General features: G+C 40.8%; 1 protein-coding gene across 2 annotated transcripts; it reads left to right on the forward strand.

Moving 5' to 3' along the window:
• The first annotated feature begins 1,375 nt into the window (after window positions 1-1,375).
• On the forward strand, window positions 1,376-13,332 carry prdm1b (PR domain containing 1b, with ZNF domain). 2 transcript variants are annotated; one of them, XM_061665180.1, is made up of 7 exons: window positions 1,376-1,544; window positions 2,049-2,345; window positions 6,789-6,908; window positions 7,909-8,149; window positions 10,019-10,935; window positions 11,026-11,154; window positions 11,619-13,332. In XM_061665180.1, exons 1-7 carry the CDS (start codon window positions 1,515-1,517, stop codon window positions 12,183-12,185), a joined length of 2,301 nt encoding a protein of 766 aa, XP_061521164.1. In that variant the 5' UTR covers window positions 1,376-1,514; the 3' UTR covers window positions 12,186-13,332. The 2 variants fall into 2 exon arrangements, with proteins under 2 accessions (XP_061521164.1, XP_061521165.1); XM_061665181.1 differs by lacking the exons at window positions 1,376-1,544; window positions 2,049-2,345; window positions 6,789-6,908 and adding an exon at window positions 7,432-7,646.
• Window positions 13,333-17,416: the final 4,084 nt, after the last annotated feature.

Here is a 17,416-nt window from a genome sequence, read left to right on the forward strand (position 1 = left end):
TGGATGTTGAGCATGAACTTTAGGTGGAGCAGGTGGGAGCTTTCTGTGTGCTACATTTTGTAGAAGAGAAAGCAGACAGGTGCATGTAGCACACAGGTAGCGACATCTTTAAGTGTCAGGTCACATCCCTTTGTCTAACTTTGCTCGTCTCAGTCGATTTCTGTATAGCTGACCTAAGATCTTTTCTTCACCTTGTCCGGTCATCTCATCTGGACCAATTACCTAACACAACCCTGGGCCAAGTTATCCAACAAAAGTTTCCTCTCTTGAAAAGTATGTACAGACATCCTGATGTGCCAGATATAATAAGATCTGCACGAGTCAATTCGCCACTTGTCCCCGAGCTTCTGAGCCTGCACTGTCTGCAAATTAGAGAAATTAGCCCAGTCTGGCTCGAGCCAGTGAAAGACCCAGACGTGCACGCACATGTGCACAAATAGACACACGCGGACACACGCATGGCTCTGCCGCCTTCATCCCCCAAGCCACACTCCGCTCCAAGAATAAGCAATCTCGACATATGGCAGCCAATTTCCTATCTCAGTTAAGACAAGCGGGTGGGGGGATACTTCAGCTTTAGACACGGATGCATAATTTCATAACAATGTTATTTTAAAATGTACATGCATCAGAATTTCAAATGTAAGCTTTATTATTATTATTGAGTAGAATTAGTCACACTATAATTCCATGTGACTATTGAAAAGGGGTTAACCTAACCTAACCCCCTAACCCTATTTTGAAAGCTGTTTTTAGGTGTTTGTAACACTTTCTTAGCTATTTTTAACTGAGAGGTGAGTTGACAGTGTGTGCGTGTCTAAAGGTAAGCGGGATGCTCACCTGACAGGTCTCTAAGTCTATTTCCTATTCACTTAGGTGACCTGCTCTACATCATTAAGTGGGCACGAGGAAGGAGAACAAATCAGTACACAACTTATTGTATGTCAGTAAAAGACATGAGTACAGTCTACTTTTTAGCCCATTTGTGAAATTAAACTGAACTGTGGTTATTAAGCATATACGCGTCTGTGTGTTTACAATTATGTATCCAGTTAGTTAAAGACTGTCTTCAGCAAGATGTAGGTCAAGGAGATACAGTGGCAGCAGATTGCTCATTAAGTGCCAAACCAAGCAAAATTCTCGGAGTGTGTTTTCCAGTGGCAACAGGCCGGCCATCTGCTCTTCCTTTATTCAGTCATTATCATTTTGTCTTTGTGTGTGTGTGTGTGTGTGTGTGTAAGCATCACAACAGCCACTCGCTTGACCAAGTGTACAACGTCACTGATGTTCCTGAAACCAACAGTTGTGTGTCAGATGGTTCAATCACATGACCGCGGCCGCTCGCCATTGGCCGGGCGGTCAGGCTAAAAACCCTTGGCGCAATCCCGACTCAAGAGTTTCGGGTGACAGTGGAAGCGAGTAGCCACGGGATCTAAGAAAGAGAAGACAGCGAAGACAAGAGAGCAATTGAGGTCAGAAGAAGCCATGGAGGGGATGGCCTAACCAAAGAAGTGATGCTCCAACAGCTGAATGAATGTGCACAAGTAAGTTTGGAATTATTCATCATGCTCAAAACCTTTTGAACATCGTGTGTGACCTACATAAAGATGGGTGGAACTCATGGCATGTTGGACCCCACAGACTTAGGAAGTACTCGTTCCACCAGAACAGCAGTACAAATAATTGTTTGTAAATTGTTTTAATTCAACAATCAATTTGGGTATGCTTAATTAGGTGAATAATTCATTTGGGGCCAGTTGAATTAAAATGTGGTGATTGCCAAAGAGTGTCAGTAAAGTTGTTATATTAGTTTAGTTAGTATATATCATTATTTTTAGGGATTGAATTAATGTAGCTCATTCGGATCAGGCGACTAGATAGCTTTTAAAGAATATTTTTACAATAATTTTAAAACTAAGAATGTTTTAAAATGTAACTGTTTTGGAGTTGTATGGACATGCTTTGTTTCTTCTATACTCCCGCACATTTTGAAAGACAAACATATTTTAATGTTGTTCTTTCTTCTGCATCCATCTTTCTTTTTTCAGATTCTGAGCTTTAATCAACCTACCGAATACCGAGGGACTCAAACCCAAGCAAACCAAAGCTTTTCTCTATACCAAAGCGAACAGAAGCCCTTCCGTCACCTGCAGTGTCTTTCACAGTGTCAAAAAATGAAGAGGGATAGCACACAGGGAGATATGAGCGCTTGGAGGGAAATGGACTTCGCGCTCAACTGTACCTACATTGTACCGGATCAGGTGTCAAACCCAAGTTTCAATCTACCACAAGCCATGACTTCCATTCCACGCAATTTATCTTTTGAATACAACAAAGATAACGAGGTAAGAGCAGTTTTGGTTTGTGAGAAAACTAATTTGAGACAACCTTATTCCAAATATAAAATGTATTAATTCCCTAAGAGCTGCTGGATGTTTCTTATTAATCTTGTGCTTTTTTATGCTCTCTATTAATTCAGAGATAATATTTTGTTGGGCCATCTGCATTGGGTTATTCAGTCCCAACTTAATTGCTGACTAATGCATTTGTATGTGCGACAGAGAGAGACAATGTTTCATTCCTCATAATTGCCTTGAGTTTTTGTGAATAGCAAAAAACAAACAAAAAAAGCTTTACTTTCTCTTTAAATACAACAGACAGACACACAAAGACACACACAGACACTAAGACATCAGGGATTTTGCCAGGTGATCTTGAGACAATGTTTCATTCCTCATAATTGCCTTGAGTTTTTGTGAATAGCAAAAAACAAACAAAAAAAACTTTACCCTCTCTTTAAATACAGCAGACAGACACACAAAGACACACACAGACACTAAGACGTCAGGGATTTTGCCAGGTGATCTTATCTCACCTTGTTTGCTTTCTTATTAACAATGCATGCCCTCTTCACTTCCCACAAATTCTTCCACTTCTGGTGATTCATGCATTTCGCAATAACATTTAAGTCAGCTGACTGCTTGGCTCCCAAGTCAAATAAAAAAAAATTGCATTGGTTGAGCCGAAGTTAAGTTCTAAATTAAATGTTTTACTACAGAGAGAGTTACTGTGTATTCTACGGAGGAGTGAGGGATGGTGTGCAAACTAATCTTTGCGGTTGTCTGAATTGTCCTCTTCCTCTTTTTGTCTCGTCAAAGATTTTGTCAACACTTTCGTTCTTCTGCTTTTCTGACTCGCATCTAACTTCGATGCAGTGTTTTTATATCATGGTCCACCATCATATATCATTTTGAATCTTCCTTTGGTGCATCAGTGTTTTCCGATGAAGAATGCCAATAAGGAAGAAGTCAAACACAATCACGCTATTCAGTCATGATCTGTGCAAACTGGCTCTTGTCCAGCGTAGTTTCCTTTCCGGAAATACGACTCTTCTTGTTGTCAAGGTGAAACTGTTTTCCGAACTCATTTCAGGATCATAAAATAATGCTTGCCCCTTTATGTGAGTTTGTGAAACTCTGTGGATGACTTCAGAGTCACTCACTATCCACACACTTCCTGGGAAAGGGTAGGTACATTCTCAAATGCAGGCTTTAAGACTCACCTCACCATTACACATAATGAAAGTGGAATGGAATAGGGGGTTGGGCTCCAACAGGTTTCAGCTCTTTTAGGAAAACACTCTAAAATTTTGGAATGTGTCTTTGGAAGTTTCAATCAAAAAACAGGTGGGAGGCCAAAGGTCACCGATGTTGGTGGGAAAGGGTTACAATCCCCTTTGGTGTTTAATGGGGTTGATGTCTGGGCTCAGTTCAGTTCAGTTCTCTTTTACACCACCATCTAACCATCACTCATGGATTTGGCTTTGTGCACTGCAGATCGAAAACGGACTCCCCAAAACAGTGCTCACAAATTCAAAAGTGTCCTGTATTTCTTGGCTAAAACGAAGTACATATTCAGATTAAAGGGGACCGTTGGGCTCGTCTGTCATGGATTTATTGAGTTGCGTATCCCTGTAGCCTCATATTATTTATGCCAAAACAAACTTTTAATGTACACTCGTTATTCTGAAGTGTGCCCTTAAACTAGGGGCACGTGGCAGATGGGACATGAGCAGTGGGTGCCAGTTATGGGGAGCGGAGGGGGGGGGTGTTGTTGCTGAGCGTGTGTGTTGAGGAGGGACTAAACGAGGTGGGGGGCGATTTAGGTTAAAACCAGATGATTAACTTTCGTTGGGAACAGGCTGGCCAGCCATGCAACAGGCCTCAACCTGGCAGGCACACAAGCTATTTCCAATTCTGGGGGAAAGAAAAAGATGAGTGATTGGGGGTTGGGGGATGAGTGTGATAGCGTGGGTATTCTCAAGATGGCCCAGCCTTATTTATTGCGTTCTTCTGCGCACCACACGAGCACCCCCCACCCCCCAAACCCAATTCCTGCTTCCCCTCCGCCTTCCTCCCAACAACCTGAGCAGTTGAGCAGCGGTAACGCGGCGGCACAGCGGTTCGTTAGCCACGCAACGCCGGCTTAGCACAATGCGCCCTGTCACACCAGTTCATCACATCCAAAAATCACCTCACTTGAACATGCACAGCCACACACACGCCCATGTCCTTACTGACCTGCTCCTGTCATCATGAAAAAGCACACTTTAAAGCACAACCCTTTAATGACATGATAAACAACCAAAAAGTGTTTGGTTTTCAGGACATGCTGCTGTTTTTAATAGTTGACCTTTGCGCAAGCCGCTTTGGTAATCCTTTTGAAGGGTAATTCTTCAATGGCAGGAAGAGGGAGAGTGTGTTTACTCACGGGGGTTAGTGGATTGGGGTTGGGGGCGGGCTCATTTTTAAGATGGAACACAAAGCTCCTGAAGACATCGAGGCCAAGTGTGACACAGATGCTGCAGCCTGTTGGTTGTGAGCGTGATTGGGGGTGGATTGCATAAGGTTGACGCCAAGCTTGGCATTTGACTAATAAGGGCATTTTATGCTTTAAACATCATATCAAATCTTCAGGGGACGGATCACTACAACAAAACCTCTCCATTTTCTGATATCATGTGGATAGGCACGGAAATTTAAAAATAAAGTGCAGATTTTAAATTACTACAAGAAAATTGTTACTGCCATTGACGGCTTTAGAAATCAAATATTCATGTTAACTGGGAAGGCTAGCAGTGAATGAGGTATTTTAATTTTAATTAAATAATATAATAATAGGTGGCATGGTGAACGACTGGTTAGCACATCTGCCTCACAGTTCTGAGGACCGGGGTTCAAATCCCGGCCCCGCCGGTGTGGAGTTTGCAAGTTCTCCTCGTGCCTGCATGAGTTTTCTCCGGGTGCTCCGGTTTCCTTCCACATCCCAAAAACATGCACGGTAGGTTAATTGAAGACCCTAAATTGTCCGTAGGTATGAATGTGAGTGGGAATGCTTGTTTGTTTATATGTGCCCTGCGATTGGCTGGCAACCAGTTCAGGGTGTACCCCGCTTCCTGCCCGCAGTTAGCTGGGATAGGCTCCAGCATACCTGCGACCCTAGTGAGGATAAGCGGTTAAGGAAATTAATGGATGGATGGATGGATAGTAATTTTAATTTGGAGGGAAAAAATGTTCAATATTGCGAGCCCAAACGTACAACTGTGTTAAGATGAGGACTGTTCAGAAATTTGCCAAGTTACCTTTTAGAAAAAAACATTTAGTAGTCCATGTTTTGGCACCTCATCAATAGGAGCATGTAATGTGATTTTGCAAATGTTTAAAATGTCTGGATCTTGCAAAATAACATGAACGTTGTGTTTATCAAATATCTCACGATACTTCCCAATATTTGCAATATATTGTATTTTTCTTGTAAGTGATAGTGGTTGCTGGTCTCATAATTTTGTTCAAATAAAATGGTTAAAAACAAACTTGAACTAACTCACAACAGTTGGCAAAAACAGTTGCACACAAAAGAAGTGTGACTTCTTGTGCTTTTGGTTGTCTGAGATACCATCGTGGGTCAATGAAGCCGCATACAACATTTATAAATAAACAACAGGTCAAACCGCATGTTGGCTCGCTTTGCTGCGTGTCACATTAAAGTGGACAGGAGGTCAGGGATCAGTAGAGTAGTAGGTGAGAGAAAGTGTACTGTAATTCCATCACTGGGTAAAGTCATTAGTGTGGAAAGTAGGCCACCTTGGAGGTTTAAACTTTGCCTTCTGAGCTGTCTGGGTCAATGTGAAGAAGCCACCAGCATTACACCAAAGCAATGAAACATTATGCAAAACAGGAATTAATGAACAATTTTTCTTAAATCTTGATCTGGTACCCTATCTTGTGGCCTCATGAGAATCAAGTAGGAAATCAGGAAAATGTAGAACTTTATAGGGCAAGGACCCATGATCGGTAACTAAGTCGAAAATATATTTTTACATTAGAAGCGGTAATGTGACTTCTCCTAGCCAATCACACCAGAAAGAAAATTATCATTATGACAAACAGATCATTTTTAGGAAAGGGAAGTTCCTTATCATTACAAATGATAACATTGCATGCGTATGTCAAATGTAGTAAAACAAAATCGGTGAATTCCGAAGGATCTTGATGAGTGCCTTTATAAAGGGTTATTACACGCAAACTACTATCCAGCCAACTAAAAGCACTCCATATAATAGAATAGGATAACATTAAATTTAGTTTAGTTTAGAAGCAGGGTTATTGTTTAAGATGCACAAAATAAAACGTTTTTTTAATTAATTTCAGTAGACTTTTTTTGTATGAAAATCTTCCAGTTATATTCCAAAGGTTGTATGCTAACTTTACGTGTGATCTTTTTTCAAGGTGAATGGTGTGTTCAGCAAAGAGTACATTCCTCAGGGGACTCGATTTGGACCCCTGCAAGGAGATATCTACACCAAAGACAACGTCCCCAAACAGGCGAACAGAAAATACTTCTGGAGGGTAAGCAAACAAAACAGATAAACTCCATATACAGTACAGATCTCTATCTATCTATCTACAGCATATACTGACTCGTGTTCCATTAAAGCCAGATAAAGATGTTTCCTTTGACGCCTAATGATCTGTTTTAGCATGGCCTTCACTGGCCCAGTTTTTTATTTTATAACTTGTAATCACTGGTGGCACAGAAGTTTAAACGAAAAAAGGTAATCTCATCTTTATTGGTATTTACTGGCACTTTCTGTGTCACTCAGGAAATGTAGTTACTCCCAAGTAAATTTCCATTCAGTCTTTTCCCCACTGAATGGCATTTCCCTTCCAGGGTTATTTCCTGTAAGCCTATGGGCAGAAATGTACAGTTCCGGGGATGGGAACCACGCTTATGAGCACAACAGTGCTGACGGCAGTCAAGTACATGCTTGTATAATTTGGCTGCTGCCCCGTTTTTTTTTTTTATTTTCCTTCTAAGAAAAAGTGGAACTGTCTGTGACTTGACAATGACGAGAGTGAAAGGGAGAGAGAGAGAGAGAGAGAGAGAGCATGACACAGCAAAGTGGACCACGCCTCCAAGCTTCAAATAAAATGACAGCTCGAGCACCAACACACAGGAGTGACAGAACAGCCACTACACACAGTGCTGTGCACACTTGAGGAACGCTGTCCAAAGGAGTGTAACACACTTTACAATAGAACGGAAGGAGGACAGCGGATAATTTACTGTACATGGCAGGGATGAATGTTCGTATTTTTACTCAATTTATGAATGCATATTTAATCCCCTTGATACTGATTTGGCAATCAACAATTAAGATATTAGATTAGATTACTGTATTTTCAAGTGTGGTCAAGGAGGACAATTACCAATATGTATGTATGTTGGTGTGTGTGTATGTATGTATATACATAGATATATGGATTATTGTGCTGCACACAAAGTAAATGCATTCACTTCAAAATGGGAACTGTTTTTAATCACAAATGTTTTCGGGGCTTTTTGCAGATTTATAGCAATGGGCATCTGCAGAACTTCATCGATGGCTATGATGTCCACAGGAGCAACTGGATGCGTTACGTCAACCCGGCACGATCTCTGACCGAGCAGAACCTGGTGGCGTGCCAAAATGGTCGGGATATCTACTTCTACACAATTCGGCCTGTGGAGACCAAACAGGAGTTGCTCGTGTGGTACAGCCAGGAGTTTGCCCAGAGGTTGTGCAGCCAGCAGGACAATAGCAAACACAGTGAGTGCAAGACAATACGAAATATAAATGAGGCGCATAATAAAAGGAGCAGCGATTAGGACTGTCAGTCTTAATAAGCTTGCTTTTATTATCTAACGCGGGGATTTTCACAGTGTGGTACAAGTACAAGTAGTGGTAGATGGGCTCTCTCTAATCTAATTGTATGCGAAATGATCACTCCCCAAGTACAGTTCTTTTGTGTTTAACCTTTTAGTACAATACATTTGCATTTAATCTTAAGAAATGTTTGTTTCTCAACTTTTGTTTTTAATTTTTATTGTGCAGTCTGTATGTACATTGTATACACAGTATGTACGGTTTAATTGAATCATTTAATTAACACTAATGCCTACTACAATACTGTATTTTAATGTTGGTTGTCATGGTGATACTTGGAGAACAAAGTATAATTTTAGGTGTTACTTGGTGTCAAACCTTTGAAGAACCACTAACGGTGTGTGAGACTGTCCCTTTGTTGTGATATTCATCTAGTTGAAGAATGAGCGAAACAAATTCAAAGGCAGCTGATGATGTCTGCTGTTTAAAAAAAAAAAAAAAAAAGGGTTCTTGATTCTTCTCCCTTTTTAGATCTGATAACATTTAGAACACTTTGACAATCTTCGACAGTCACTCAGTCACTGATTATGATTAGCCAGAAAATCCCTTCACTGCAAAGTAAATGACATTAATTCGCTCTGTGAATGTTAACGCTCACTGGGGCAATGCTATTTTTTTCCTGTCTGGTTTAAGGTACGAAATCCAATATTTATGAAAGATTACAAACACGCGCATACAGATGAACACTTGGATCATGTGATATAGTCAAATGACGTGTGAGAATGATGCTGTTTAAAGTCCCTCAGTGAGTCATTCTTTTAAAAAGCTATTGACCAAACAAAACATCCTGAGTGATTGTCCATTGCTACAAAGTCTAATGACTCACACCAACTTAATACACAAGATGTGTCGCTATTTAACCTGGTGACTAATGCTACAGTAGTGTAATTACATTGTAAAAGGCCTAAAAGCAGTCACATAGGTTGCATTACAAAGTCAATGGTTGCTCAACATTTGTCAACACGGATATTTTTTTTCAAATAATATATGACCTAGTTTAGCTTCAAGGTAAAATACAAACATTCGCAAAGAACTTTATGGGCGCATTTTAACTTGTTAGCCAGAGGGAAAGACGGAAATCAGGTCATTGCCATCAACATGAAGAGTGATGGAAGATAAAATGAAAATGCTTATGCAGTGTGTAAAACATCCAGTAATTATCGATTCGAAGGCTCAAGCATGACATGACACACAGACACTCACTTTACCATCAACCCACAGCAACATCTCTACTTTAAGAGACAAATAGAAACCTAAACCGCGTGGTTTTGTGTGTTATGACTCAAACCTGATACTACTATCATTTTCCATCACAGGGAGTGGCATTATGTAGGTGGATGTGTTTCTCAAGACACTTATGTCTCAACATGTCCTCATACTGTATGAATTGTAAATCATTGCTATACATTATATTGACACATTGGGAGTCCTTAATATTATACCTACAGGAGATACAAGCAACATTGTTCACACTTCCGGGAAATAATAGTCCTCTTAAAAAAAACATTTTTAAAATTAAAAAAAATGTACCGGCATTACCGGATAACTATTAACCCTTTATTGCTCATTGACTGTTTTCTGTCAATGTCTTTATAACTCAAAAGTGTTCTCTGTCAATTGACTGGTGTCGTACTCGAGTGGCTCCAACTACCGGAGACAAATTCCTTGTGTATTTTCTGGACATACTTGGCAAATAAAGATGATTCTGATTCTCTAGAACAAGCTCAACATGTTTTATTTCGTCTCTCACAGAAAACATCAATGTTGATGATGAGCAAGAGAACGCCAAACAGCACCTTGCTCAGCAGACGTGGCCCAAGGACAGGATGAAGGAAGAGGTGAAAGAGGAGAGAAAGGATGACGAAGTGGATGTGGAGATGTTGGGGAGAGACACCCCTCCTGATACTCCTGATGACCAAATCATGGATTTCAGCAAAAAGATTGAAAAAGAGGAGAAGATCGACAGGGATCCAGAGGATTGTGGGTTCATTCCATGCCCTCAGCCTGAACAAAGAGGACTAGGCCATGGAATGAATCCTCCTTACTTACCAGAACACCTCCCTGCACTATCGTCTGATCAACGAAATCTTCCCCTCCACCTCCATGGCCTCTACGGCCACAGGGAAGGGCTGGTGTCATCTTACCCGCTTTACCCTCAATCTAGACCCCTGCAGCCCACCTACCAGCTCCTTCCTCCCTTCACCTCACACTATCCTCGCCTCCTCCTCCCGTCATACTCCCCTCCATTTCCTGGAATGCTGCAGTCCAGAGGACCCCTCCGGTACGGCAGCTATCTGGGCACAGATGGAATCCCATATACTCCCCTGAGCAACACTAATCTACTCTCAATGTCCTTGCCGTACCAGTCATCCCCACAGGGTGGTCTGAAAGAATTAACCCCTAATGTGTCACCACCAAGAGGTGCCCCAGCGACACCCGAGCTCTCTCCTCTTCCCAAGCCAATGAGCCAGCTTCCCTCACCTGAACATACTTCCTCTGGCTGCGAGGAGGCAATGAACCTAACATTGGACATTACCAAAGGCAGCTCAGGGTTCCGCAATCGCCCTGGGCACAAATCCTTGCCCTATCCATTGAGAAAGCAGAATGGAAAAATCAAGTATGAATGTAACATCTGCTCAAAGACGTTTGGACAGCTTTCTAATCTCAAGGTAACAGTTAAAAGAACCACCTGTTTCCATTTTGTTCATCAGTGTTAAAGTGCTCGCCTTTAACGCCATTTCCCCTTTGTCTGATCATAGGTTCACCTCCGAGTGCACAGTGGTGAGAGACCTTTCCAGTGTAACTTGTGTAAAAAGAGTTTCACTCAACTGGCCCATCTACAGAAGCATCACCTCGTCCATACAGGGGAGAAGCCACATGAGTGTCAGGTATGTTAGAATTCATGTCCTTGTGTTTCCTGGTAGTAAAAAACAAACCAAAAAGAAAAACTGATCTGCAGTCAGGAGATTTAACTGGTATCGATGCATAATTGTGAAAAAGGAGTGTGTGATAAACATAATGTGTAATTAGTTACCGCTGTCATCTTTTGTGGTAACAAAGTCTAATTGAAGTTACATTTAGCCATTACCTAATGTCTGTTACCTAACAGCATTGTAATGTGTTTATTTGCATACATGACAAAAAAAGTGTCTGTGAGTGCTGTCAAACAGAACCGGTCTGTTATAGAGCGCCAGTTGTAAAGAACTGGAATAACAATGCAACTATAAATCATGTCACAATTGCGTAATTCCACTTTGAGTCCAAAATAATCCCAACATCAATACTGCCATTTACCGTACCTACTTTTTACGTCACCCTTTGCGAACTCTCAAACACGTTTCTGTTTTTCCAGGTGTGTCAAAAGCGCTTCAGTAGCACCAGCAACTTGAAAACTCACCTTCGACTCCACTCTGGGGAAAAACCTTACCAGTGCAAGCTGTGCAGCACCAAGTTCACTCAATACATCCACCTCAAACTGCACCGCCGCTTACACAGCAGCCACGACCGTCCTTACCACTGTCAGCTGTGCGCCCAGACCTTCTTCCACCGTTTCTCCCTTCGCATCCACCAACGCAGCTGCTGCACGGCCAATTCCGGCACACCCGTCAATGTCCACATGAAAGAAATGCTAGAGCGCTTCGATGCAAGCCAGGAGGCCGACACGCTCACGGAAACTGCATCAGCGCCACAGGTGGAGGAGGCTGTGGAGAGATGGCTTGCTCGTACTTTGGAAGGCGAGGGGAAGGAAGACCAGAAAGAGGCCACCTTTCTGCTGAAAGCTCTGACTGTGGCTATTAACGCACCTGTAGGCCAATCAGCACCGCCTGTTTCCCAACACAGCTCTCCAGCAGCCTATCAGGAAAGAGCTAGCGTCGTCCATCTCCACAAGCGTTCAACAGTGAAATTGGAGGGTCAGTGAGATACAACGGAACTAAACCTTGAAAGGAACAAAGGAGATTTAAAGATGGACAATACCACAAATAGAGAAACCAATGTCGCCAAAAGTAGCCTCTGTTTTGACTGAAGACACAGCAGGATTTTTTTTTTTTTTTATATAAATGTGAGCAGCACCAAAATAAGAGCATTCCAAAGACTGGACTTAGGGACATGATATTTTATTACACATACACAGACTCTGCTTCCTCCCAATTAATATTATAAAAATGGAAAACGGAGGATCTTGTTAAGCTGTGAAGTAAATTACTTTTACTCAGGTAGATTTTTTTTTTTGTTAACTTATGTTTTTCATCTGTTTAGAGATGTTTATTTATTTAGCTGTTTTATTGTTTAATTGAGGGTAGATTTTAAAGACTCAGGAACTGTAACAATAATGTCTTAGTTTATCATGCTTGGTTTATTTTGCGTCATATGTTTTTGTGTGTCCGGCAGATATTACTTTCCCATTTATTAATTTATTTATTTATGATGAAAAGGGTAAAATCTGCTATGTTTAATTTGCATGTTAATGAGAATTTGCCAAAACATATATAACAACATGGTTTTCTAGATTCATTTAGCAACACTAAGACATTGTAGACCAAACCAAATCACCAAACGAAACAAAATATAGCCTAAAACAGTTTTTGATTGATTCCATAAATACTGTATACCATTATCTCCTACTCTAATGCTTTCAGTCCTAACTTATTGATGACTCAAAGTAGATATCTGTAGCTTTGCAGTGTTTTTTTTTTCCCCAGGTGTTACACACAAAACTTTATTTAATTGTCCAATCAAAACTGAATCCAAATCTTTTTTTAGGTGGTACAAATAGAATACAGTAGCTGATTCTATACATCTGTGGTTTTTCACATTGGCAATAAAGATAAGTAACAAAACAGCAGTTTACCATCAGCAGAGAAACCAGAAAAAACAAGGCTCTGGTGGAAACCAGAGCCTTACATTTGGGAAATGAAACCACAAAATTAACACTGTACGAGATTAGACCCTGTAGTTTATTTTTTGGAAACAGGTTTGAGATTGTAAGAATTTATATGACTGAGATGAGACTATTTTGATCATACTTTTATACGATGTAGCATAATAAAGATATTGTTTCTACAGTATACGTTGGGTCGGTTTCGTGTCTGTTTCTATACTGCGATTGTAACAGGAAGATGATTAGGTTTTCTTTAGAGCATAAACATTTTTTTATCTGATTTTAGGGCAAGGAATCATATTTGGCTATTAGTCACTATAAGGTAGTGTGATTTACCTCAGCCAACTGAGACAAGGAAGTTAAACTTGAGGCACCATTATGAAGGTACCAAAGTGGAACTATTGGGAGGAATATGGGCGAAGAGCAGATTGAAGCAATATTTGTATCCATACTGTTGCAGCCACTATATAAAGAGTGAAAGGGTTTTCATTCCGTAAATGACATGAAGGCTGTCTGCCAAGTCTCAGAGGTGTAATGAAATAAGCGAACACTATTCACACCCAAAGATAAGGGACTCATAAAAAGAAAATCCCTGTAATATGTGCAATGTGCCATCAACTGTGCGCAGTTTGTTGGCCATGCAGCAACACTCCACAAAAGAACATGAAGAAGGTTGTCGCGGTTTTAGAAGCAACAGCTGTTTGAAGACAAACGGTGGAGCAACTCATGTAGCCAGATAATATAACTGTTAATGTCATACAGTATATTATTAGTCCTTGATGAAAAATGACTAATATTATAGGTTCTTACAGGAGTAGTAGTAGAAGTACCGTATTATAAAGCGCAGTCTCAGTTACAGGGTCCATTTCTGTATTTAACACATGCATAAGGAGCACCGTATTATTGGGCGCAGGAATGTTAGAACATACGCTAGCTTAAAACATATGATAGCATGCATGCACGCTTAAATAATGATTTTAAAAAGGCAGCGGGAACAAAACTGAGTTCGGTTGTACTTTATTGAAGTATTTAACAATGTACTCACTGTTATTTTTTGATCAATCCTCATCCACAAATCAATCAAAGTCGTCATCTTCTGTATCCGAAATGAACAGCTGGGAAAGTGGCAAGTTCTCCAAACACGCCAGGTTTCCTCTCGTACTCGTCGGAGTCAGTCTCGTTGCCGTCCGGCTCCTCGGAAATGATGCCGGCTTTTACGAAAGCTCAGTGCAAGCAGACACGTTAGCCCAAGCATCCACAATCCATTCACAAATTGTGGCGTAACTCGCCCGGCGCTGCCCCCTAGTCTTAGTAAAGCTGTGTTTTCCATCTGTCATCCATCGCTCCCACGCCGCTCGCAAGTTCACTTTGAACGGCCTCTTTACACCGATGTCAAGCCTCCAGGAACGATGGCAAGCTCCGAGTTATTGCCCTCAGTCGAATGGTGACTGTAGAGACGCTACTCCCAGCTGTTCTTTGCTCATTAATCCATTGTTCGAGTTGGTCTTCCAACTCGGGCCACCTCGCCTTGTTTCCGCGTTTTGTTTTTCTTTTTTTCCCGCGGAAACTCAGCTTCGTCTTCTTGACTTGGCGAAGCTCGTTTTCCTGCTTCCTCCACTTGCGAACCATGGAGTCGTTGATCTTGAATTCTCCCGTGGCTGCGGCTGCTCGATTCCCATTGTTCCTCCCCGTAACTAATGGCTTGCAGTTTAAACTGTGATTCGTAAGCGCGTCTCTTCGTAGATGCCATTTTCGGGGGTCCTTAGCCAAACCGATGCACATACCGGAACTATATACCTACTGGGGCCGTGTCTTTGGCCTCATCCGTCATGCGCAGCTTTCGCCCTTCACGTCTGCATGCTGTCCTCAGTCACGTCCACCTTTCCTCTATATAAGCAGCGTGTCGGCAGGAAATGCTCCCAGTCAGTCAAGCGCAGCGCTCATTAAAGTCACACAACAACATTTACAGATTTTGGAACTCGGTGCACACATAAGGCGCGCCGCATAATAAGGTGCCCCGTCCATTTTGGAGAAAATTTAAGAGCCGTACAGCCGTAGTAAGAAGGGGTAGGTTTCATCTTTTATTTTTTTTTGCATGTACTCTTGACTGACATTGCAGCAGAGGTGGGCAAAGTCTGGTGTGTTGGCCACCGTGGATGAGGGTTTGGCGAGTCTGCCTTACAGTTCTGGGGTTCCGCAAAAGCGTTATACACTCAAAGGTCACAACATTGCACATTGCCTTCCCTTGCACGTAAAAACAATATATCTCACATATCATATAGAAATTCTCAGTTGTGATTGACAGTCAGAGAAGTGTATTTACTGTATCTCTTAATCTGGTTACATACAGTGACAGCTTACCTTATTTAGATAGGCGATACAGTATATATTTTGATGCTTACTTTTTTGCGTACTGTACGCAAAATATGTCTTTGTTCTTATTGAGTTGTAGAGTTCTTAGGTTACATTAATGGTGGGAAAAAAGATTTGAAATTAATTATCTTGAGCTCATTTTTATATCACAAAAACCTTGTATTTGAACAGGGGTGTGTATACTTTTGATATCCACCGTGCGGTATTTGATATTGTTGGATTGTCTCGGTGTTTTCCCAAAAGACCTTGCTTCAGTATAACCTGAGCAGATTAAGTCTGACAATTTTTGGGGGGGGGGGGGGGAAAGTGACTCTCTTTTCCCCTTTCATGAGTCAAATGTTTCATCAGCAAATCAAAATTTGTTCTTTCCAGTAATTCCCTCTGATGGTTGATGAGTCTGTTTCAGTTCTGCATATGATGACCTCTCTTTGACAAATTAAAAAAAACAAAACAAAAAAAAAGTGTATTTCTTCTTACTCTGCGTGGGAGAGCCCACAGCAGCAACACCTGCACACGAGTGAGCCAGAGTAGAATCTCCTCAAAACTCATACAGTATTTGTGCTGTCATACAGCAACAACGACAGGAAATATTGCTTATGCTGAGCTGTCATATCACTCGTCATGTGGAAGTGATATACGGTATGTGTAACTGTGACGTTATAAAAATAAAGAACAGTCTTATTAATTAATCGAATTAACTGAATTGTAAACAAGTGTCTTTTTTAATTGACCTTTAAAAGAAAGAGAGGAGAATGTCTGCAAAAGCTCTAAGAAAAGTCTGCTGCACTGTCTTGTCCCAGCTGCACTGTCTGAAAATTGGACAGTGCAGCTGTCAACAGCTAATTCCTACCTAACCCCAAAAACAGTAACCTATGATTAAATGCAGCAAAAATTAACACTGGTAATAATAACAGTGTGTTGGTATAGTGTGGTGGAAGTTAATAAATGTGCCACATATTCTGGTTAAGGCATTTACGCCATAACAGTGGAAGACAGCAATCGCAGGGAATATAGACAAAACTATTCACACTCACATTTGGACAATGTGGAGTCCTTAATTAACCAAAGAAGCATGTTTTGCAAACCCAGAGAAAACACATGACCGCAAAAAAAAAAAATTAATAAAAATAAAATAAATAAGTAAAAAAATAAAAAACAGGAAGGCCGCAGCTGATTTTCAAAACTGGAACTTCTGAACCACTCGTATATCTTGCTGACAGCATAACATAAACCAGAAAATAAAAACACAGCAAGGAAACAATGTGTGTAAATAGATCAAAGTCTCAAGTTTATCAAATAGCTTCTGTCAAATTTTACTAGCAATTATGCAGTTTGAACTTTGCAATCAAGATACAGCAAAGAGACCGAACCTATATGTCACACATGTCTCTGATGCCTGATGATCTCAATGTTAATCAGAGTGAAACCAAGTAAAACGGATTACTTATTTCGGACATTTCAGAGAGTCATGGACATTAAAGGAACTTTACAAGACCTGTTCAGAATTATCACGTGAGTGCTGTCTTCAGAAGAAATTTTCTCTTCTTAGAATCGTTGACAAGGCTTGGGTGATTCAGCGCAAGAGATTTAGGGAGGGGAAGAAAAATGAACAAAGAACAAAGGTAATAGAGCAGTTTCCCAATCATTTCCTCATTCACGTGCAGGGCAGTAGTTTTAAAAAAAAAAAAAAAAAAGAAAGAGTACCAACACATTTGAGCCTCATAGCCTGACTTATTTTTTTATTTATTTTCTTTTTTTTATTACCGGTAAGTGCATCATACAGTATGTGGCTCCACAGTTGAATCACATAAATTTACCACGAATTACAGTTGTACAATCTTATCTTTTACTGTAATGTAATTACTGCATCGTTTGTCTTTTAAGGGACGTCAGCTTCA

The sequence above is a fragment of the Phycodurus eques genome, chromosome 20 (assembly GCF_024500275.1).
Source record: "Phycodurus eques isolate BA_2022a chromosome 20, UOR_Pequ_1.1, whole genome shotgun sequence".
NCBI classification, from domain to species: domain Eukaryota; kingdom Metazoa; phylum Chordata; class Actinopteri; order Syngnathiformes; family Syngnathidae; genus Phycodurus; species Phycodurus eques.

What these genes read in the sequence shown, in the direction of transcription:
- prdm1b (XM_061665180.1), top strand. Translation starts at nt 1,515, where the DNA reads ATGCTCCAACAGCTGAATGAATGTGCACAA. An exon ending in ACAGAAAATACTTCTGGAGG is followed by an intron (nt 6,909 to 7,908) that starts GTAAGCAAACAA and finishes GGCTTTTTGCAG; the next exon opens with ATTTATAGCAATGGGCATCT. An exon ending in AGAAGCCACATGAGTGTCAG is followed by an intron (nt 11,155 to 11,618) that starts GTATGTTAGAAT and finishes CTGTTTTTCCAG; the next exon opens with GTGTGTCAAAAGCGCTTCAG.